The sequence below is a fragment of the Meriones unguiculatus genome, chromosome 4 (genome assembly GCF_030254825.1).
Source record: "Meriones unguiculatus strain TT.TT164.6M chromosome 4, Bangor_MerUng_6.1, whole genome shotgun sequence".
Lineage (NCBI taxonomy): Eukaryota > Metazoa > Chordata > Mammalia > Rodentia > Muridae > Meriones > Meriones unguiculatus.
Genome location: NC_083352.1, coordinates 26,362,609 through 26,387,836, shown reverse-complemented (window position 1 = coordinate 26,387,836; position 25,228 = coordinate 26,362,609). Strand labels below are relative to the sequence as shown.

The window sequence follows — 25,228 nt, the reverse complement described above, 5'->3', positions numbered from 1 at the left end:
GCCAATTTAGAAACATCTGAAAAGTGATCATGTTTATTGCTGTACTCAAAATGATGCACAGCAGTCCCACACCCCCACCCCCACCCCAGTGTACACAGGGCAAATGTAAGAATCATAGTGGATGCCTGAAACCTTGGTTCGTGCTGAGCCAATATCTGCACTTTCCTACACATATGAACTATGAGTAAGTAATTGATATTGAAGTTTAATCTGTGCATTATGCATCACAGATGAGCAGCAGCATCTAATAATAATTCTGTTGTGGTGAAAGTTATTGTAAGTAGCTCTAGGGTTCCTTACCTAGGTGTGCAGCAACAGAACCAGCGTAGATTTCTTCCCCTTCCTCACAGTTTCCGTGATAGCTTTGTCCTTATATAGATCTTAACACACATTTTTCTCTTTGTGTAAGTTGAGAACTTTCATCTCATTTAAAGAAAATCTGTTGTGCTAAGCTGCTTTTGACACCTTTGAATCACAGCCACCATCGTCATTACGCTTAGTCTTTGAGGTTATTACTAAGTAAAATCAGGGCTACTTACTGTCAGCCCTGTGACGCTATGCTCATTGATCTGCCGGCTGAGACGACTGCTGAGTGACTAGTGGCTAGGTAGTACATGAAGTGTGAGCACACTGGCCAGATGGCTGCTTCACCTCTGGGCGGATGGAGCAGGTTACTCAGAATGGAGCATGCTCTGAAGCTTACAATTACTTCTTCTGGAATTTTCCATTTATTATTTTAGAGTATAATTGGCTGAAACTATGGAGACCCGCATTTTTCTTTGTGCATTTCCCTGTTGAAGGCCATTCAGGTTGTCCCGAACTCAGCTGCTGTGAGAAGTGCTGCCGTGAACACCAGTGAGCAAGCGTCTGATGTGTAGCTTAGATGGAGGATGTAGGAGGATGACTGGAGAAAGTCTGCAAGCTCTCTTTGCGTCGTCTTAAGCATGGCTAGTTTTAATACTGTGAGTGTGAAAACACCCGGGTGAGAGATGTCAATGCTTACTTTCAGACAGCTGTCCTTTGTAGCATAGACTTGATGGCTTATGCATCACAGAAAGAGTGGCTTTATAAGCCTAACTCAGTGCTTAGTAAGATGAAGATCACCTTCCAAACATTCCAAAAGAATGTTCAGTGTTGGACTTAGAATGAGTGAAAACTTGAGGGTTATCAGTAGTGGTTCAGAGCTTGTAACTGAATGTTTTAAATATTGTGTGCTTGTGTGTGTGCGTGTGCGTGTAGGGGGTGCAGTAGGGGTATGTATCCATAGTTGCTTGTTAGTGTATTTGCATGCATGAGAGAACCTGTGTGTATGGAGGCCAGGCAGTCTGCATTGAATGCTTTTTCTCAGTCTCTCTCCACTGTATGTTTTGAGACAGTCTTTTCCTGAGCCTGGAATATATTGATTTGGGGGTAGACAATGACCAGCTAGCTCCAGCAATCCTTCTCTTTCCACATTTCCAGCTCTTTATGGCAGATGAATGAATGCTGCTGTGCCCACCTTTGTATGTGAGTGCTAAGGATCAGAATTTAAGTCCTTATGTTTATAACAAGCACTTTCCAACTGAGCCACCATTTCAGTCCCAAAGATCTTATGTAAGTTATAAATATCCCATATCTAAAATGTTTGAGACCAAAGTACTTTGGAGTTCAGGCCCACTCCTGTCTTGGATTTTGGAATATTTCCACATATGTAGAATGAGAGGATTTGGTGATGTTTACATAAGTATATTATGAGATGTTTTGATGTTGGACTCTAGGTCTCAACCTGAGATTCATTTGTGTTTCACATATACCATGTATATAAAACCTGAAGGTGATTTAGTATATACTTAAGTGCTCATTTGTCATGGCCATCAGATGTGGTTATTTTTTATTTGTGTGGTTATAAAGGTGCTCAGAAATATTCACTTTCCTCACATCTTTGGATTTCAGGTATCTAAAGATGCTTACCTGTTTACTAGTTTAAATATCAGATGGGTAGCAGCATGCCAGTAGTCTTCGGAAGTCTGCTGTTACATAGCTGAGGTCGTTTAGTTGGTTAGTTGGTTAACAAAGTGTCATGTCCATATTTTATTTACCTGGCCATTCTTTTATAAGAGGTTCTGACTCGTAAGGAGTTCTCTGTAGCTGTTTTTCATGAAATAGTTTTGTTACATGCATTTCAGTGATTGGATTGCTAGTTCTAGAAATCTGATGGAGGATCATAATATAGGAGATCTTTTTTGTAGCATGACTGCAAGAGCTGGAGTTGCACGCATTACCATGTCTGTTAAACTTCTGGAAGCAAGCCAGCGTGTTTATGGTGAGTTTCATATGTAAGCGGCGAGCCACGGAAAGCCTTCACAGTATTACAACTCTTCTGAGGAGAGGAAGCGTTTGGAAATTGAGCAGTGAAGCAGCAGCAGCAGCAACAAGCAGTCACGGTGGTAGTAAAGCTAGGGCAGCTTCAGCTAGCACATCTCCTAGAGCGAGTCAGTGAGCACGCACACAGCTCCCATACTGCTGCCTCGGGAGGCAGAGCGGGACTGTCCAGGGCCAGCTTCTAGTTTCATGTTTATGATGTCAAGTCATGTGATAATACTGTACCATAAGTTACCAGCTTTGCTTTACTCTAGAGAAGATCCTTTGCTGCAGTGCTTTTTTCCCTTTTCTTTCTTTTTTCTTTTCTTGAAAGAGAAAAAATTGTGCAATGTATGTTTATGCCTACACCATGCCGAGGCGACACTTACCAGTAAATAATCTCTGTATCCCCGAGGTAAGATACTGTTTCTGCTTTCCCTGCACAGTGCTGCTGCAGCACGGAGCGGATCCAAACATTCGGAACACTGATGGGAAATCAGCTCTGGACCTGGCAGATCCTTCAGCAAAAGCTGTCCTCACAGGTAAGGAAACAGCCAGCAGACTGATTTCATAAGATTTTCATGCACTGAATTGTTTTCTACTAATGAAGCTAAGAAAATACTAAATACCTTATTGATTGAAATATCTGTGTTTTTAATTGTGCTTATATATATATATGTATATACATCAGCCTTACTGCCTATAGCACTAAGAATTTCAGCATTAAATCATAATGTTACTCATATTTTGTCAGCTTTATGGCTTACATCACAGTTTTCTTCTACCTCCTCTTCTCGGCTGGCTTTTTAAGCCCTTCACTGTTGATCAGACAAGGGCATTTGTGTTACTGTAAAAGTAGTTTTCATTGGAAAGACAACCTGCTGCCTTATCACCAGGATCAATAGTTAAATATCTCATCCTCTCCCTGTCCACTTTTATATGTTTTATCACATCTTTTCACTTTTTATCATGATAGCCAAGTTTTTTAACTGGGGCAGTAGATTGTCCTTTTACTTCCAACAATGCAGATTTGGGGCTTACTAATTTTATTAAAGTCAGTGCCAAGAATGAGCACAGAGGAGACGCTGGGGTGGAAAGCGCCCCTCGTCCCCTCGTCTGCAAGATTGTTTAACAGCTAGATCTTGAGTTGCTGTTGTCATTGATCTTCATTCTCAGAATGCTGCATTGGATCTATTTTTGTTTTTATTCTCAGCATCCAGGCTCTGCTGCCTTTGCCCTCTTTTACTTAACTGACCTTTGTAATTTGCAGCCTTTTTGTCACTGCAGTGCTAACAGTATTGTTTTAGGTTGTGTGGAAGTAAGTGACTCTTAACTACCTTTTCAATTTGCCCTGCTTGAAGAGATAGATCTGTGTTCTTGCTTAAGTTCAGTCCATGCTGTGCACTTTTAATAGAGATTGTAAGATGAATGAAAGGCATTTATGTACAGAAAGCTTTAAAACATATGGAATTTTGCTTAATTACCCTGCATGGAAAGACAACTTCCCACTGTGCTAAAATTAATATAATCACTGCTGAATCAGAGTAATCTGATTTTTCTCAATTAATTAAAGATTAGATGAGTTGCTGAACTAGGGCAGCATATTCCAGAGGGCTAAAGCTGTTTAAATCAGTGTAGGTAAACTTAAGTACAAATACAGTTTTAGATGATGAAATCAGGCCTACCTGATTTTTCTCCGACCTGCCTGGGTCCGGAAACCTTCAGTCTCTTCTTAACGAATCACGCACAACAGTATAGCAGCTTTTAATGGTGTCTGACCAGAGGAGAAATACAGTATGGAAACAGCTCCATTCAGTGAAGCTGCTACAGTTTGTGCCAAGCAAGACTGTATTTCTGAGTGTCCTCCCCCTGACCTTTCCTCTTCCCCATCTCACTGCCTGCCTGTTCATTTGTTAGGTGCATTTAATGCATCATTGCCTTTAGGACTATATTTCTCCTTTTTGAAAGACATAAGTTTCGATATAAGCTATTAACCATAAGAAGCCATCTCCTCATTGAAGTGCAGGTCAGAGAAGATCATTTTAGGCTAGAGCTGTGGCATACTCGCTCACAGAGACTGGGGTGCCCCAGAGGACAGATAGCACGTCTAATGTTGATTTGGATACTGTTTAGCTTTCCACTGCACTTAGATGGGGAGGGTCTGCATTTTTCTCAGTAACAAAACTACCAATATTGTTCAAACGCTACCGATAGTGTTCTTTTTAAAAATATTTTGGAGACAGTTTTTCTTTCAGTTGTAATTTAAAACAAAAAGTCTAGAATAGTAGTTTTCTTGGAAATAAAAATTACTCTACTTATACATTCATGTTAAAAAATATCCATCATGGAAATACTCGGGTAAGCTATTTCAGCCTGGTTTTCTGCTCACACAGGCTTGTTTCTAAGGAATTCTTTCTGATAGAATTATGATGGAAATATTATTTCCAAAGCTAAATTTATAAAGATTAAGCATCGATTCTACAAAGGGAAGTGGACTCAGGGCAGAGCCCAGTCTTGTCTAGCACATGTCAAGCCCATGTTCACTCCCTAGCACACCCACCTTTGGCAGTCTCAGACTCTCAAGATGAAGAAAAGCTAAGATGGGGTTGGTAGAGTGCTTGCTTATCATACATACAACCCTGTGCACAGAGACGTATACCTATAATCCTGACAGTAGGAAAGTGAAGGTGGCTCTTGAGAGGAATGTCCTGGAGGTGTTAGACTAACTTTACGTGAGTCTCATTTTTATTCCAATCAGTTATAGTACCATTACATAGCTTGAGAGTGATGTTCTTTCTTTAATTTCTCTGCATTTAGGTGCTGAACATCTTTCTGGTAGTCTAACATTTGTTACGAGTTCGGTACATTAACCAAACAATATGCAGGTATACCTTAAAGCAAATTAATGAAGATTAAATCTCTTTATATAATGTTAAAATTGTGTTTGATTTTGTTTTATATATAAAGACTGCTATACAAAGCAAACACATGCTGTCAGTGTGGCAGTTAAACTACCACTTACCCTTGGTTTTGGATAGTGCCAATAGGCATTTGAAAGAGATGGCTAATTGGAAAGATTGGTTCAACTATTTGATGAACTATTTGAGTTTAGGTTTATAGACGACTTAAAGGTTTTTGTGTTTTAAATTACCTGTGTTCTAGGTAATCAGCTGGAGGACTTAGAGCCATTGTGGGTTTGTTTGTTTATTGTGTTGTTTTTAGAACAAAATAAAACATCAAAAGTTTATGTAAATTTTGAACATAATATTTAAATATCAAATAAGATATTTGATGTGTTATAATTATGGGTTTTTTTAATTTATTTTTTTATTTATTACAATTTATTCACTTTGTATCTCAGCTGTAGCCCCTTCTCTCCCTCTTCTCCTCCCATGCCTCTCCCAGTCCACTGATAGGGGAGGTCCTCCTCCCCTTCCATCTGACCCTAGCCTATCAGGTCTCATTAGGACTGGCTGCATTGTTTTCTTCTGTGACCTGGTAAGGCTGGCCCCCACTAATGGGGAAGTGATCAAAGAGCCAGTCACTGAGTTTATGTCAGAGACAACCCCTGTTTCCCTTTCTTGGGAACCCAGTTGGATCCTGAGCTGCCAAGGGCTACATCTGTACAGGGATTGTTAGGTTATCTCTACAAATGGTCCTTGGTTGGAGTATCAGTCTCAGAAAAGACCCCTGTACCCAGATTTATTGCCTCTGTTGGTCTCCTTGTTGAGTTCTGTACCCTCCATGTCTTTCTATCTCCCCCTTCTTTGATAAGATTCCCTGCACTCTGCCCAAAGTCTGGCTATAAGTCGCAGCATCTGCTTTAAATAATTATGGATTTTTGAAAGTAACATTTTGGGCTTTTTCTGTTTATAAAAATTACGTTTGGAAATAGAGGGAGATAAGAAAAAGCACAAAAGCTGGGTGGTTGTGGCACATTCCTCTAATCCCAACACTTAGGAGGCAGAGGCAGGCCGAATCCTGTAGCCATGGTCTACAGAGTGAGTTCCAAGGCAGCCAGGGCTACACAGAGAAACCCTGTCTCAACCCCCCCCCCCCCCAAAAAAAAAAGCACAAAAAAGAAATCATAATTCTCCCTTAAAGATGGTATTGGTGTACTTTTATATAGCTTTTTAGTAACACCTTTTCTGCTAGTGTACAGCAGCATATGTTACATAGTACTGAATAAAGTATGTATATGTTTGCGCTTTGGTCATGATTGATACTCAAACATAATATGCAGTGTTTGATTTAGTGGCATGGATAATTTCAGGAGGCTTAAGTAGTCTTCAACATCAGCGTTTAATTTTGTCATTTTTCTTTCCATGGACATATTAGTTCTTTCAGTAAATTCCCTCACATTTAACATTTCAAGAGATTATTTTTAGCTTTTTTGTCTCTTGTTTTCTTTCTTTTTCTCCCTTCCCCCCTCCCAGGTTGGCTTTGAACTTGGTGTTTAGCCTTGTACTTGTGAGCCTTCTTCCTTCACCTCCCTAGTGTTAGGCTTACAGGAGTATGCCTCTGTGCCCAGGGCTTTGTGCATTACAGACAAGTACTGTACCGACCCCAGTTTTAGCTTTTATTCATCCTTATGACTTTGAAATCACCAATTTCACCAAAATTGTGCTTCTTTGCCATATTTAGGCTTGGCACATAGAAGTGTTTCTGATCTTGACTTTGATGTATTTGAAGGCTTGTTTGTGTTGCATGTGGTATCCTTATGGCAATGCCTAGTGTGTACTAGGAAGGTATTGTTAGTTAGGCAGTGGTAGTGCACACCTTTAATCACAGCACTCAAGAGGCAGAGGCAGGTGGATCTTTGTGAACTCCAGTCTACAGAACAAGATCCAGGTCAGCCAGGGCTACACAAACCCTGTCTGGAAAATTAAAAAAAAAAAAAAAAAAAAAAAAAGACATTGTTTCTTAATTGAACTAAGGAGGATTTTTTTTTCCCCCATGTAAAGTGAAATCTGTGGAACACAGTGGAAAGGATAGAGGGCGCCAGTGGAACACTGAATCAGGCAGATGTGAAAGCTGATTAAGATGGAAGTTTAGGGAAGGATAGATGACCCAAGCAATGTTTATTTTTGACAAGATCAATGAACTACAATATGAACTGTGTGAGTCTCTGGTCAGAAGGTTGGCCTGGTAATTGGCCCTAGTACCTTCGCAGTTGATTTTGGGAAACAAAAATAAGGAAGAAAGGTATTTTGCACAAAGGTGCCTGAAAACTAAGTAAACTTTGTTCACGCTTGTAATCACAGCCCTTGGTAAACAGAGGCAGGGGACTCACTGCAAATGTGAGGTCAACTAGGCCAGTTAAGAGAGTTGCAGGCTTCTCTGTATAAAGTAAAAACCCTGTCTCAAAGACCAAAACAATAACAAAGCCAAACCAGGAAGAAACTGTAACCTGAACTCCCTGTACTTCTAAAGCAGTCCTCCGCTGTGGTTGCTGGGCAGCCTCCCAGTGCCACAGAGCGCTCAGCTGTGGCTCCCCATCTCACACTCTGTTGAGGATCTGGTGCAGGCCCTAGAGTCTGGCGAATAAATCAGCAGAGTATGTCTCCACTGCTTTTCGCTGCTTTTTAGGTGAGGGGAATAATTAGTGAGGTCCTTGGTGATCTGGACTCAGCCTGCTTAGCTTTGAGCACTAGGGTTTCATGTGAGTAAACATTTCTCATTCTTTTCTTAACACTTTTTACTCACTTTCTTGGTAGTGAGGTCTCCATACTGTACTTTCAGGTTGCTGGAGCGCACAATTTCTCACCACCTTTTGCCTCAGCTTGGGGTCCAAATCTTCATCCTCATTCTTCCCTGACAGCAGTTACTTCATGGGTCTCTGAATCTCATTTCTCATCACTGTAGCTGGAGTAGTCTTTACAGAGCATAAGCCATTGTCCTGGTTAGAACCTTCTGTAACACGTTCTCATCACCCCTGGATAAAATTCAGATTCTATGGCTGTGACCTGTCACAATCTTGCTTCGATGTTGCATATTTCAGTTTTTTATTTTCTGATCCATATTTTCACCATAGTTGGATGCTTGCTGTTTCTCAGACACAGGGGCTCTTTTTTGTGTGTCTGAAGTCAGCACAGTTCTAGAACTTTGTGGCTCATTAGTTAGGTTCAGCTTGTCTCACTGTCTTGTTCCCAGTTCCATTAACTAATCTTATTTTCTTCATCGATTTGTTGATACCTGAAACTTATTTGCTTGTGCTAACAGAATGAAAGATTGAACTCAGGATTTATAATGTAGTAAGTGATTAGATTAAAAATGTACGTCCAGGGGCTGGAGAGATGGCTCTGAGGTTAAGAGCATTTGCTGCTCTTCTAGAGGTCCTGAGTTTGATTCCCAGCAACCACACGATTTCACAACCATCTATAGTGATATTGGTTCCCTCTTCTGGTGAGCAGGTATACATGCAGTCTGAGCATTCATACATATAAAATAATTATATCTTTAAAAAAAAATTATGTCCAGGGTCTAACTATTGGTAATTGAGCAAATAATAATGACAGAAACGATAATTACTTGACATATCATAACCGTAAATTAAAAAAAAATCTTTATATGTATGGATGCTTTGCCTGCATATGTCGTTGTACCACGTGTGCCCTGGTGTCTGTGGAGGCTAGAGAGAGCATTGGATCCTTAGGAACCTGTTGTAGGACGTTATTAATATTTACTATTGATTTATCTTCTGGTAATGCTGCTGTTAATCCTAAACAGCTGTAGAACCAAATTACCACACAGAGACTGGGTTTTTAGTTAACCTAGAACACAAGGCTGGGCAATATTTACTGCCTCCTAAACCTCCAAGCCCTCAGTTTCCTAACATTTAGATTTCCCATATTATACTTGCTTTTTGTGAAATCTTAGGTTTAGTTCATGCTCCACGTCCTCCAAGATCTCTCTTCCAGCTCTGTTCTCCTAGCTCTCTTCTAGCCCCTTCTCCTCCCACTCATCTCCTGCCTTCTGGCTCCTCCCCTCTTTCCTGTCCTCTGGCTCCTCCCCTTTTCTGTCCTCTGACTCCTCCCTGCTCAACATTGTATCTAGTTGCTTTATTTTGTCTGGTTTACACAAGAGTTGAGACAGGATGCTTAGAATGAGTATCACAATGCAATATCCGGATTGAAACCAGAGAGTTGGGGGTAGGGTGGGAGAGAAATCAGTATTTGAATGAAGAGGGGTGAGGTGTATACATTAAAAACAAAAACAAAAACATTATACCAACAGGAACCCGTGTTACAGACCATTGTGAGCAACTGTGTAGGTGCTGGGAAATGAATGTGGATCCTTTGAAAGAGCAGCAGGTTCTCTTAACAGCTGAGCCATCTTTCTGGCGCACAAGTCATAATCGTTCTGATTTTCGGAGACAGGGTTTCTCTGTGTAGCCTTGGCTGTTCTGGACTCGGTTTGTAGACCAGGCTGGCCTTGAACTCACAGCAATCCGACTGCCTCTGCCTCCCTGAGTGCTGGGATCAAAGGCATGTGCCACCATGTCTGGCTAAGTCATAATCTTAATACATTTTCTTTCTAAAAAAATGGTTTGGATTGCTAACAGTTGATGTACTGCCTTTTAAACCTAAGTGTGTATGATATTTAAGACAGTTGAGCTATTGCTAAATAAGAAGCAGGTAAAATAATGTAAATAGGCCTTATAAGAGTTCTTGTCAGAAATACACATATTACTTTGTAATTTCTGTCTGTTTGGATGACCCAGCACTCAAGTATTTCAAGTTCTTCATATAATTAAAGTAATCAAGCTTATATTACCAAAACCAAATGGTGACACACACCTGTGGTAATAGTTTTGAGCTTTGAGGGTGAAGGATGGGTATCACAAGCCTGAAGACAGCGTGAGCTCCATCCACTATTTGTGTCAGAGAGTCCTGGGCTGAGGATACAGCCGGGCTGTCAGATCGGAAGCTTAACCCTCAGCCTGAGACCGCTATCCTTTAAGAAGCATAAAGCAAAGCCAAATGAGAGCTTCCATTCATCAATAACAGTGTTGTGAAGACCAGTAATTTGTTATGTGTACTTTCAGAGTACTGTGATTTTTGGTATTAAATTAGCAGTTCTGTAACATTTTAGATTAGAACTTTGGTCAAATTGCTACTTTAAATGGTTCTTATAAACTTAATTATAGTAAAGCTATCATTACTTTTTTGCTTTGTGGAGGGCATTGTGGTACTGGACATTAGAACCCAGGGACTCATAATGTTAGGCAAGTGATTTACTATATCCCAGCTCCATTTGCTTATATGGTATATAGATGGTGCTAGAATTTATTAGTGTTTTGCTATATTTATTAATGTTTTATCTGCTATATTTATTAATTAATGTTTTGTAATATTACTAGTTCTGTCTGTTGTAATAAATAAAAAATGAGCTGTTGGGCTATATAATGTTTATTACTAGCCCTGAGATTATCACAGCAGTATTCTGTAACCTGCTATTACAATAATAAGACACAGACACCTGTTGGATTTATAATGGCCTTATATACCTTGGGCTGGGCAGATATTTCACTCACACAGTCTCAATATCCTCACCATCCATCTCCCAGCCCTCATCCAATGCCATCTGCCTTAATCCTCCTCAACTGGACTACCTTTCACCCATAATCACATGGTACTTGCTTATATTCTTTATCTGGGCCTTTTCACGCCCTTATTGGAGTCCTTTCTCTTTGCTCATATGTTTGTTTGTTTGTTTTTTCTCCACACTAACCCATCGTGGCATCCTCTTTCCTCCTGTCCATCTGTCTCCTGTGATTCCGTCTGTCCTCTCCAAACCCGGAACCTTAGCTACAGTTAACCCATTCTGCGCTGCTCAAGTACAGGCTGTTTAATTAGCCAATCAGATAGGTTTATACAACAGGGATAGGTGTACCCAGTTCCTGAAGGCTAGTAACATGGGCCAGACCAACCTCCAACATTGTCCTTGAAATTTTGATGTTGATTAAAATTAGATTTATGTGCAAATGTAGCAAATAGTACAAGAAGACCCCTGTACTCTTTACTACCCTCCCTAGTGCTCATATCTTGTAAAACTGTACAAAGATCACAAGGAGATTTGATAGTCAGTGTATGTAAGACACCAACACCATAGGGCACTTTGCTGTGCTCTAGCACCTTTATGTCCTGTTACCTAGGGAAGTCTGAACACATTTAAGAAGCATTCCCTTCGCTGGTTTTCTCCCACCCACCCCCACCCCCTTTTCCTTTAAGGAGATTATGAAATTTTGCTTTTTTTATATATCCTTCTCCCCCTTTTTTGTTAGAATAAACTTCTGAACCATTCGGGCCTAAGTGCATTGTTACCTTAATTGTTTTAATATATACCTCCTTGTGTGACTCCTGGTAGTTTGTCTTTCAAAGACTTGCTGAGTTTTATCCAAGTAAATTCAAATATATTTATAAGTTCTTTAGAGTTTTCTTGTATTTTATAGGCAGTTGTCCTTCTAGACTCAGTAATGACAGTGTTTCTTTTTGATATTTTTCTTGGTCAGTCTTACTGATGTTTTAAAAGAACTTACTAGTTTCAAGTGTTTTCTCATTTTGACGTTATTGTTTTTCTTCTTTCTACATTGAGCCTGTTCTGCTTTTCTTGGGTGTTTAAAGTAAGAATGTAGAAAATTGACCAGGTGTGTGTCTCCTCCAGCATGCCTCCACTGTTAGAAGTTTCATAAATGTTGATCTGTTTTTGGTTTTTCATTTATTCAGTTTAATATCATTTAAAATTAATTGAGAATTTCTCCATAATCCATGGACTACTTACTGCTATTCTCTAGGTCTTAAATATATAGAGGTTCTCTGTTACCTCTTTATGTTGTTTTCACGTTCAGTTGAATTCTGGGAAAGTACTGTTTCATTTTTAACTCTTTTGGGTTTTTGTTCATTTGTATTTTGGTTTTTTTATAGTCCATAGTATGTGCATTATTGGTATATGTTCTGTGGGTATGATAAAAGAACATGAGGTTGATAAACATATTCTAGATGTGTTTGTTCTGTGTCCTGATTAATTTTCTCTCTAGCTTAATCAATTAAGAGAGTGGCAGTAAAAGTTTAACCAAAATTGTAAATTTCTGCCTCCTTTTAAGTTCTGTCAGTGTTTGCTTCAAATGTACTGCAGCCTATTTAAGATAGCATGTCTCTTGGGAAATTGGCCCTATTTTCATTATGTCAGCACTGTCTCTTATTTTCTTTATTCTAAATTCTACTTAACTGATACTGATGTAGTCTCTAGTGCTTTAAAACATATTTGTAAAATATTTATCTACCTACTCACTTTTAACCTGCCAATATATTATATTGGAATTAATTTCCTTCACACAAAATTAATTGTGCATTATTCTACTTTTCTGCCTGTTTCTGTTATTTTAATTGGTGAATTTAGATTTCCCCAAGGCCTGTGGTAGATTTCTGCCTCTTAGAACTTTAGTATGTGTTTTAAACTATCAATATTATAATAATTTGTTAGGATAGCAATAAGAAACCATAGAGCATTGATTGTCTCTTTTATTTGATTTATAATTGTTGGTATAATGTTCTTGTGGAATGTATATAATTTACCCTTGTTCATTCAAATGCTGATTTCTCCACCTCACTATCTGGTTTCAATCTGAACATTGCATTGTGATGCTTATTCTAAGCATAAGAAGCATCACCTGTCTCAAGTTTGTGTAAACATGCCGCCATTTGTTCTCTGTATTGTCAATAAAATAACCAGGCCACAGTGCTGAGCAATGGGAGAGAATAGGTTGGGACATCCTGGTCTGGAGGGCAGGAGAAGAAAGCCAGTGGGAAGAATAGAAAAGCAGAGATCAGCAGGAGAGGACTTGGAATCACCAGGAGAGATGAACCGCACCTAAGATATGACTAAAAGCAAGTATAATGTGGGAGATCTGAATGAGAGGAAACTATGTGGTCTTGGAGGTTTAGGATGGAGTAATCATTGCTCAGCATTTTGCTCTAGGTTAACTAAATACATTCTAGTCTCTGTGTGGTGATTTGGGTACACAGCTGGTTTAGGGATAACCACTGCTTAACTAAAAGATAAGTAGTAAATATTAATAATCAACAACATATAATGTTCTTATTGTAGCAAGTAATTTTCTATTGACACTACGCATTTTGTGTTATGCTCCTGTACCTCAATTTTACTCTGCTCTCGGTAAAGAACCGCAAGATGTGGGAGTCCTGCCTCTTACATGAGCCGAGTCTAGGTTCCTACCTGGTTAGTCACCCAAAGCAGAGTGAGTGGACGTTTGTTCCTTTCTAGACCGCTAGGTCATCACTGGCTCTTAGTTGGTGGTAGGTAGGATGAGCTAAGTGTTTGAAGGGAGTTTAGATATGGGTAGTTCTTGGCTGGAGAAAGCTGGTCATTGTGCAGAAGTTGGCTGTCTTTATAGGTTCTGCTTAGTTCTTTCTTTAGAGAGACATAGGGGTCATTTTAATGATGGCAGTTGATATTTCCAGGTTGCGAGCCTTCTTAGTTCATAAGGTTTGGGATATATGGAGTTAGAAGAGCTTGGAAACCTAATGCCATGTCTTTCCTTACACTAAAGCCCCGAGTTGGTTGAGTCTCTGTCTACCTCTTAAAGTTCTTTTATTTTTGTTTGATGTGTTACTTGTAACTTTTCTAGGTATATTAAGTGATAGTAATAGGGAAAATAACATTTACTCTATTTCCCCAGAGATTCTGAAACAATTACTTTATTTTTATAAAAACATTTTTTTAGGTACCAGAAGGATACCTTAGTTGTTAGGAACAGTTGCTTCCAGAGGACCTAGGTTCAGTTCTCAGCACCAATCTATATGATAGTTCACAACCATCTGTAAGTCCAGTTCCAGGGTAACTGATGCCCCCTTCTGGCTTCTGCATGCACTGGCACAAACATAAATGCAGTCAGAACACCCACACAAAAAAATTACTTTGGAATTGGCTTTGATATTGTTGATATATCTGCATCATTTTGAATCGCAACATGAATGACTGGCAACATTATTTTTTCAAAATTTCTTATGTTCATTGAGAATTTTATACAATATATTATGATTATATTTATGCTAACTCCTCTCTCTTAATTCCTCTCAGATCTACCCATCCCTTCCTACTCCCCTACAGATTTATTTTTATTTATGTGTATCTGTGCATATCTGTGTGAGCATGTGCCGCGAGCATGCCACTGCCCAAGGAGGAGGCCAGGGAAGGTGTTGGACCCTTGAATTGGTGTTACAAGTGGTTGTAAGGCACCTAACCTGGTTTCTGGGAACCAAACCTGGCTCCTCTAGGACAACAGTTTGTGTTCTTAATGGCTGAGACATCTCTGTAGTCCTCTGAAAGTATTTTGAACCAGTCATTTCTACTTGTTACTCTTGTTACTTGTTTCCATGGCGATTTAAGTTTTATGTAAAAATGAATGAACAACATAGGTTTTTGTGATATTCCTGATGTTCTACATCTGTCTTCCATTTAGAATCCAAGTAAATTAAAAGGAAATAATACTGGATCATGATGAACACTAGTCAGGTAGTATAGAGAATAGGACTGTTGAATGATTTAGTTCTTAAAATGAAATAAAAGTAAAATTATGATTTTGGTATTTACTGTTCCATTTACTAATTGTGACCAAAAATAAAAATTATCAATAGCCTAATGCTTTATCAGTTGTTAACAGGATTGGAAGTTCAGTCCCATAGTCTCCCTTTTTGTTAACTTCTTTCTATGCTGTTTTATCAATTCCATTTACTCTTTGGCTCAGCTTTAAGATTAAAACAGCCCAATAGCATTTTTTTTTTTAATTTTGAAGAGCTAATTCCTAGAGACCCTAAAAAGTCACTGAATATATGACATGAAAGTTTTATCAGTAAAAAAAAACTGATGTTATTGAATAGTAAAATTATGGGAAAGATCATTTAGGTTTGAGGAGGCACTGCCAATTATATAGTTATAATTTAATTCATAATTTAAGTAAGTAGCGTACTGTGGGTCTCCCCTTTTCTTGGGAACTATTGGCCACCAGTCCACAAGGTCAAGAGGAGTGGAGACTGAGGACAGGGTTCGGACGACAGTGAGTATGATGAATTGACTTCCAGGACCAGCTTCAGTGAGGCAGTTCTACTACATTTGGGGTGAAGAAGGGTTATATGCAACTTGGCGGAGCAGTTAGGGGTTTTCAAAGTTAGTGTCCATCAGTAGTTGGGACTTAAAGTTCATGGTGGATTGCAACTTTAGCAACAAAGTTTTCCCAGCTTACTGTTGAAGAGTTTACTAGTGGATCTTTTGCAGAATGCCATCTTCCGTGCTTTGCTCCAGCCCTGCTGTGCACAGTGCCAGTGTCGCTGTAGAGGGTTACCCTGAGGCTCCGGAATCTGTGGCAGTATATGGTGCACCATGTTAATGCTGCCTTGAAAACCAAAACTGCTTTCAAACAGATCTCTTCTTATGTGTCTAATAATTTTCAGGGATTGTTGTGCTAACACCTGTGTAGTAACGTCTCCCAGCATGCTCTAGTATCTAAGTGTCAGCTGCTAGTAGAAGGCTGACTCAGTTACACCCGCTTGCTTAGAAAGCCGTTGGATCATCAGCCTCAGACAGCCTTAGATCAGGAATTACTGGGACCCAGGAGACATAGTGCTCTTAGCTTAAACCTTCTGCTAAAGAGGTTTTCTCACTGGCAACGTGCTTATATCTAAACAGGGTAGAGGTTAAATGGTTAGAAGAGGCAGTAGTCGATTATAAAGGGAAATGTGTGTATGCATGCCACAGCTCATTACTCTTTCCATCATCCATCTGTTCCTGTATGCAATGATTTCATTTACTTATTTATTGCCTAACTCTCATCCCTCCTAGTATTAGATTAAGAAGTGGAATTCTCTTTGCTCATTGTTATGATCCCAACCCTCAATAAAATACTCACTGATCAGTCAGTAGATGGATATTTATTGCTAGTCTAGAACAGATTTATTATCACAGTATAACAGTTGTTTTTTTTTTTTTTTTAATGGGCGAGAAGCCATGAGTGAGGGGGTGAGGGGCTGGTCACATTCTGTGTGAGTCAGGAATAAGAAAGAGATAATGCTAGTGGGCAGCCCATGTTCTCCTCATTCTTGCTCTATAGAGCCAGGCTAGAGCCATGCTACGGAGCTGCCCACATTCTTGAAGGGCCATTCCTTTCCATTAAATCTCTGTGGAAACACCCTTACCAACATGACCAGAGCTGTGTCTCCTAGGTAATTCCAAATCCCGTCAGGTTGAGAACGCATAGCTTTACAATAATTTTTATGTAGATTTACCATAGTCACGCACACCCCACACAGAACCTTTGCTGTATTCATTATGCAGACATGTGGTGCTTCATGGCTAAACACGTTAGAAGAGCAAAGATACTAGCCTGTATAACCCAAATATAGTGATCATAGTTGGGAGATAAAGCATTAATGCAGTATTACCTCAAGTATAATTTCCTTTTTCTACTGTTTTATGAAAGTGGATCTTGACCTATAACTTTTTTCCAGTAACACCTGGCAAGTCAATTTCTTTAAATAGCTTTTGAACTTTGAACCTTTTCATAGACCTTTAAAAATCGGCTTATCATTTCTTATATCTTTATCTATTAGTTACGTCTTTTTTTTTTTTTTACAGATTCTACCATAAAATTTGTTTTGCTTACCCCCCCCCTTTTAACATCAACTGCTGTTTGCATAATTATGTACTGCTATCTCTGTTTTTTTTAGATTTAGCGGGATGCAAGTGATAATTACGGACTATTGTATATCACTTACATCAAGTGCTTAAAAAATACATCATGAAGCCATTTTAAAAGTTTAATTAAGGGGCCATATATAGTGGCACATTCCTGTAATTCTAGCACATGGAGGCTGAGGCAAGAAGATCATGAGTTCAAAGCTAGCCTGGGATACATAGTAAGACTGTCATAGTGGGAAATGACAGGAAAAAGCAATGGGTTATCTATTCTTGGCAATTACAAAACAATAGAGGCTACCTAAATGGCTACTAATCAGTATTATGTGTGTCCAATAGAGTATTTCACATACATAAAATAAGTTCTCTGTGAAGTATTAATGGGTTGTTCTCAAGGTAGACTTTTGAGACATGAATATGGAAAGGTATTTATTATGTGAAATTCTTTCTTTAAGAAACAATATGTAGTCATTGTGTCTTGTCTTTGACATCTTTATTTCTCCAGAGTTATGGTATGTTACTACGGTGTGTTTTTGTCATTTCTTGGATTACTCTGCTCTAGAGACAGCAGACTTCTGTATTCTGAGTGACTCTGTAGAGAAGCCTATAGGGTGGCGCTGGAGTGTCTGACCACAGTCGGTAATAGACACCCTGAGGCTTGTCAGCCACATCCTGAGAGGGCTGACATCAATTTCCAGTCTCGAGATACTGCAGCTCCATCCTATAGCTCAGATGCAGCTCTGAGATGCTGAGTCAGAGTCTTCAGCTAACCATTCCCTGATTCCTGGTCCCACAGACTATATGAGATGTTTGTTTTTGTAGCTACCAACTATTGAGGTGGATTTTCTTGGGAAGAAATAGATTCCTGGCATATAATGAAGCATTTTTAATCACTTTAAACTTTTTTCCTTTTGTAAAATGAACCACGGGGAGAAAAAAAACATCAGAAAATAATAAAATTGGCAATATTTAAGAAAGTTGAAGTTTCAGAGAGGAAGCCTGGGAGGAAGTCTTGGGGGCAGGTAGACAGAGGAAAAACATGAGAAATCTAGCAAAGTAATGAGTCCAGGGTTATTTCCTAAAGAATACTGTTCTGCTGCAAGCTTAACTTCAGGAAGTCTGTCATGCATACTAAGAAAGTTAAAGGATGAAGAGGAAACCCCAGGTCCTGAACACAAGACAAACTTGTCCGTATTTCAAATAGTCACATTTAAGTACTATTGGAATATAATGTGACCTTATGTCCCAGCACAAAAGAAAAAGGGTTTTAAGGAGAGCAGATTTCTTTTTGAAAAATTTTAATTAATTTCTTTTATTAATTACAAGTTATTCATTTTGTATCCCAGGTGTAGTCCCCTCCCCCACCTCCACCCTCCATCGCAGTAAAGACTGGTAAGGACAGACATCACGTGGGGCCACTAAATCTTGGGGACCACATTTGATTAGCATATATTTGCATATTTCTACATATCTGCCCATAAATTTGACAGTGCTTTGTTCGGTAATCAAAATGAACATTACCAATGAGAGAGTCAGACAAATCTTCTGTGTAAGCAGGGGTGGGTAGTGCCTGACAAGACAGTTCCTGTGTGTCTAGGGCATGTGCCCCAAAATGTTAAAGACAGATGCGTACATGTGGAGAACATGAAAGCTCACAGACAGAAAAGTGTAAATTGGTGGGCCTGGCAGGCCTGAGTCTTCTGTACTGACTTGAGATTTTCTGTGTTTGAAATTATTTTCGTTGGGAAGTTTTAAAGCATTACTAGGTAGAAAGAGAAAGGGGTCGCTGCTTAGTTGGGGTATATAATCATTGTATGTACTAGTTTCTCTACTTTTCACTCCAGCGTTCTTAAATTGCATTAGACAAAACTCAGTCTCCTTTCTCCGTCCTTTTACATTTTCCTTCCAACCACATCAGTGGTCCTTTGTATTTATTGTCTCAAAATTAGATGTTTCTTTTCAATTATAAATGAAATTTAAACTTTCCTTGTCATTTTAGGCCAGAACATTTTATGAGCACTGTCACAGTTATTAATTCTTTATCTTTTGTCTTGTTGTGAAGCTAACTACTAGGCAATTACTTCCTTGAAGTTGTTTGGCAGCGAATGCTATCTGTACCTTTTGTCTTGTCTATATTTCTTATTGACGGCAATGAAGTGTATTCACTTCCTTCCTGAAGGATCCTTACCCTACTTGCACACTAGATATACTGACAAGTGCTCATGAAGCTTTTAAACCAAATTTTAGCCATCTTAGCTTTGTGGGAATGACTACAATTTGTGAGCCAAGCAGTACTTTCTGAAGGAATGGATCAGGCCTACTTAGAATATCAGTAATTTAAGAGTGTCTTGATTTTATACATTTGAGCATAACCCCGACAAGTCTTTTTTTTTTTTTTTTTTTTTACTGTAGTCATCGGAAGTCAACTGAATTGACAGCCTGACAGGGAATGGAAAGGACATAGGGAATGATGTGCTTTAATTCCTTCTGAGAGAAAGTAGAAAATGTGTAATTATCTGAAGGGACTATATCATTTTATATATGGAAATTTCTCTTAAAGGAAGTGGTACTTAGGAGCTTAATTGGATAGAAAATCAGCCCCAGATCAGTGAAGCATATACAGTGGAAAGGCTGTCCATGGCTCTGCAGCTCTGAGAGGCTTGTCTCCTCCAATCCGAGCACCCTGCCCTTCTTCCTGGTGAGAAGTGGTATTCTATCTACCAGTTTTTAGGTTTATCTTTTTTCCTCAAGGTTTCTGTCTTTTTTTTTTTCCTGTTCGTGAGAAAAAAATTATTGCTCTTTATAATTCTAGTTCTGTATTTCGCTTCAGTGTTTGGAAATGGGCCCCAGGTGAATGAAAAGGAATCTTTTTTCTCTGTTGATGTTCAATCTTTCCATATGTTGTTTTTCTATTATTCTAACCCTCCATTGCACTGAGAGTGAATGATGTATTGCTTCTGACAGGACACAAAAATGACTGTTGTTTTTAAGAAGTTATTAGAATGCCAGGGGCAATAACAGGCAGAGGTGGGCGTCTCCAGAAGAGCAGTGCCTTTGTGCACTTGTTTGCAAAATTAGTCTTTTCATTTTCAAAACCTAATAAGAAAAATAAAATAATTTCTTGCCTATAGTTTTTGCAAAAGAAAAGTGAACATCCCAAATAGAAATATGAATAATGATATCTGGAAACAGGCTAGCTGGGAATAGAGAAAGAAATCCAATTAAGAGTGGAAGCAATATTCAAACCTCTTTAGTGTTGTCATCTCAGAAGTTTGTGGTACTGCTTGCTGGTCGTGAGGGTGCATTTATATACAGCCTTCTCAGTGTCTGAATCTTTAAAGACATTTAACAGCTCAACAAACAGTTTCATAGAAAGTTCTTGGATCCCTTTGTGTTTCCTTTTATTTAACTGTGACACCATGTCAATATTATTCAAGTATTTGGGGGCCAAATATTATGCTGAAATATTATGTGCTGTATGTGAATTAACAAGTTGTAGAAGCAAGCAGCCAGTCTTCTGAAAGAGGAAAGGGCTAAGAGTCATATCCATGTGCTTTAATATGATTGTCTTCTATGACACAGGAAATATGTTATTGGGTGATAGCTTATGTGATTTGTTTCTGATAGAAAAGAGAGGGAAATATCAGTCTCAATTTCTTTGTGACAATTTTTAGAAAAAAACTATTAAAATTAATAGATGATTTAAACAAAAATGAAAGTAAAGCTATTCCCCAACAAATAGGTTTGAAAATGTGAAGTAGAAAATTTTAAATATATTAGAAGCCTTAAGATTTATAAGGATATTGATATTATTTATAATAAAAATTAGAAAGAAAAGGTTTTATATAAATGCCTTGCCAAAAAAAAAAAAAAAAGAGGCAAAAATCAGCATTCAGAGCGTAGGGCAGAAAATTTTCTGTAAGTTTTGCTCAAAAAAGATAGAAATGAGGGTGGGAGCGCTCTGGAACCTTTAGAGATCAGATGAGTGAGGTGTGAGTTTAAGTGCTCATGCCATCTACAAAGAAAGTTTCAAAAGAGTAAAGGTTTCCAAACACTCCCACCTCCTATTTTCTGCTTCCGCTATAGGCCATGGGTTTTTTAAATGACAGGTGATGCATTCATATAATGCACAAGAAACTCCTTCTACATGACTATTCTTCCCATGGACCAGAGAAGGTCTTACAAGATTCTTAGCATCACTTTCCCATGGCTATGGTCATTGTTTAGTGGTGTGGTGGAATTAGCAATGCTTGAGAACTAAACTGGCCATGATAATAGTTTTCTGGAGACTATTATCATGTTAAATTTTTAAGAAATTGTTTCCAAGCAATTGGCAAGAATAAAAATACTCCTTTTGAGAAATAAAATAGCATCTTTTAAATTTTATTTTTATTATTTTATGTTTAAGTTTGTATGTGTTCATATGCACACACACATGAATGCATGCAAATGATCCACTTTGCACTTGTGAATGTCACAGGACAGCTAACTCAATAACATCTTTTATATGAGAACTTTCTTGATATAGGTAGGCTATATTTTCCCCCTGTCAGACCTAAACAACTTCATGTCACATGAGTTTCTAATTGGGGCACTTGGAAAAAAATATAACATCGCTAAGAGAGGTGAACAGAGAGCCTCTGTGTAGTTGACAGTATATTCCAGATATCCTCCTCACCATGCTTGTCTGAATGGCAGCTGCCTTTGTACTTAGTCATGGGCTTGTCCCTATTTTGTAATTGCAACCAGTTTAGAACAAACCTCTTCTTCCTTAGACACTTTACTTACAACCCCAGCCACTGCCTAAGTACTCAAGCTGGTTCTCTCTCTCACCCTCTACTTGGGTTTGCTTAACTCACAGGGAGAGTTCTCCCTCACTGTAATAATCAGCTTGGTTTATTCAACTGCTGACACAGCCTCAGTGCTATTTGCTGGTGGGACATGAAGAAATATTTTTCAGGACGAAGATTCTTTCTTCAGCATTTAGGTATTGGGTGTTTTGCTGATTTTGTTTGTAGGGTTTGGTAGATAGAAACAAAACAACTGTTTTCTTCAATTTAGTGTGTTAGCACTGGCTGAGGTATTGGGTGGTGCAGGCACTGGGATGGAAAGACCCTGGCCATGCTGCCCTCTAGGGTGTGTTTTCATGTACTAACAAAAGCGTGTCTGCTCTGTTCATAAATATGAATTCTTGAAAGTGTATTTTCCATGGTATATGGAATTTTACTTACCTTGACAAAAGGTAAATTATTGGAAATGTATTCACAAGAGCTTTAGTGCCATGGAATATTCCTAACACTATATATGCATTAAAAAAAATTTTTTTTTCTGAGAATTCATCTTTTTTTTCCCCCTGCTGGTTTTTAAAAGGGAGAAATGGATAAACTTTATTTTGCAACTCAATTGTAGTGATTGATAACACACACATACATGTACCTCTCCCTTCCTCTTTTCTCCCCTCCCTCTCCCTTTCTCTGTCCCTGGTGGCCAGTTGGGATGATAGGTTGTGTGCCTTTCCTGAGAGAACTTGTGGGTCACTGTTAGTTCCTTCATCTGCCCTCAGATAGACCTGCCTCCAAAGTCATTTTCTGTAAGATGTGATGGTTTCTCAGTTTAGACTCCATCATTAGAAACTATAGATTTATATAAAGCAGAGAAAGGCACTGCCTATGCCAAGGAAATAATTGGCTCCTGGATTTAAATTTTTCAGCCTTTCAGACAAATTTTTGACTTAAATCTGTTAAAGTCATCATGATGATAAAACATGAAGTTGCCAAGGATCCCAAAATAGCCTGCTGAGTTTTTTTTTTTTTTTTATATATACCAATTAGAAAGCTCTTAGTTAGGTAATCTTTGTCACTGCTCTTAGATAATTCTATGCAGAAGCCATTATCCAAATGACTGATTCTATCAATTGAGTCACATTTACTCAGATGAATGTATACTATCTACTGCTAATAGGATGACAGATTGTGTGAGAATTATTTTCAGTCTCTGGTGCAGTGCATTCTCTGAAATATATGGCTGTTTAAAATGTAAATGTATTTGAAATAGTTTTCTTTCTATCTTTGTTATATTAGGTTTTATATATACATAAGTGTATATGTATCTCTATATAATTCAAATTTATTTGTCTAAATTTATTTGAGCTAGAGACAAATACTTTGAAATATTATAAGATGACCAGAGTGTTGTCCCAGGCATGAACTGTCTGCATGTGTAATTTGTCACTGTTTAAAAGAAAAAAATTAGAAAACGCAACATGACATATGTATAGGGGAGGGCTTTCTAATAGGACTCAGTTTGCCTCAAGAATTAAAGCTGACAGTTGTCAGGGAGAATTTTTTAAAAATAAAAAGCTTCTATATAGCAAAAGAAACAATTTGAAGTGAGAGAATCTTTCCCAGCTGTACGTGTGACAGGGGTTTAATATTCATAATAGATAAAGAATTCAAAATATAAAGCATCAGAAAATGAAACAACTCATTTAAAATGGTCTCAGGATATGAACAGGGGATTCACAAAAGAATAAAACTGGCTACAAATTATATAAAAAATGTTCATCATCTTCAGCAATTAGCAAATGCTAACTTTGAAATTTTATCTTATCATAGTCAGAATGGCAAAGATCCACAAAATAACATACACATACAAGAAATGCTGGAAAAGATGTGGGGAAAAGGGATCTGCGTTTACTGTTGCTATGATTGCAGCAGTTACAGACTGCTGCAGGCACGCTGGAAGTCAGCACACAGAATCCCCAACACATTAATAGTAAATCGGTATGACCCATCTTTACCACTCACTCCTTAGCATATACCCAAATGACTCAACGTCCTGCTGAAGTGCTTATTCAGCCATGTTTGTTGCTTCTCTAATCACAATAACTAGGAAATGGAACCAACCTAAATGCCATTCAACTATCAAATGGATAGTGAAAATCTGGTATGTATGCATGATAGAATAACGTTCAACTGCAAAGAAAAATGAAATCATGAACTTTGGAGGTAAATGGATAGAATTAGAAAAGATCATATTGAGCCAGCATACCTTTAATCCTGGCACTTGAGAGGTAGAAGCAGGTGAATCTCTGTGAGCTCTAGGCTAGCCTGATCTACAGAGCAAGTTCCAAGATAGCCAGGGCTCCACAGAGAAACTCTGTCTTTAAAATCAAAACAAAGAAATGAAAGATAGAGAGAGGGAGAGAGAGAGAGAGAGAAGAAAGAAAGGAAAGGAAAGAAAGAAGAAAGAAAAAGAAGAAAAAAGAAAGACAAAGACAGTTCCTTCTCCAAGTCTTCAGATGTGGACATATAACCTGGGGAAACTGCAGAAGTCAGGAAAGTAAAAAGGGACAGTTGGTGAGGGTAGGGGGTTTAGGAGCACAGGAGGAGAATTGAAGAATAGAAGTGATCTGATTGGAGAAATGGGAGAAAGAGGAGTGGTTAATTTAGGGAGTGGAGGGAGATAAATACAGAAGAAGGAGGATAAAGCCGTAAGGAATAATACTACTGGCCGTCTAAAAGTACCCAGAGTACCTATAAGTCTGTGTATACATACATAGTTTAAATGGAAATTTTCCTTCTGGGCTGGCAATGCTTCACCCAAGAGCCATTAGACTAGCTAACAAAAACCCCAACAGCAGCTATGAGAAGATCTCTTTTGAGTCATTGGTCAGGGTTGTCCAAGAGACTTTAAAAACATTATAGGGTACTGCTGTTGAGGGACCCCTACCAGGATGCAAGGTAAGCTCCCATCGCTGAAGGGGGCTTATTAGGCAGAACCATGCATATTAGACAGAGGACTTGAACGGGCTCTGACCTACAAGCTTCCTTCCTTAGGACCAGCTTTCTTGGTACCAAAAGGCATCATGCAAGTTTAGAAGGAAAGCAACCATCTATGACACCTGTGAACCACAACAACAACCATCATGGCATGATAACTTCAGTCTTCTAATTGCAATGAAGGCTGCCTCAAAAACAGGGAAACCGTGCCTGGTAGCAGAGAACTAGCCAGTTACCCAGGGTTAGTGAATCATGGATCTTTGAGGAAAACCTAAACCAATATAATCCCTAACTATGCTCTAAGTATTTATCCTTATATTCACAGAAAAGTATAGAAACTTTTCTTTGCAGTAGCTGGAGACCTTTACAGAACAAAACAGCCAATCAAAATACAG

At 38.6% G+C, this 25,228-nt stretch overlaps 1 protein-coding gene across 1 annotated transcript in view; it reads left to right on the top strand.

Annotated features, from left to right (window-relative positions):
- Positions 1-25,228, top strand: part of Tnks (tankyrase) — a 161,092-nt gene that overhangs the window by 53,348 nt on the left and 82,516 nt on the right. Inside the window, exon 3 of the mRNA XM_060381612.1 lies at positions 2,787-2,882. Coding sequence (XP_060237595.1) covers positions 2,787-2,882 — 96 coding nt within the window. The remainder of the gene's footprint in view (positions 1-2,786; positions 2,883-25,228) is intronic.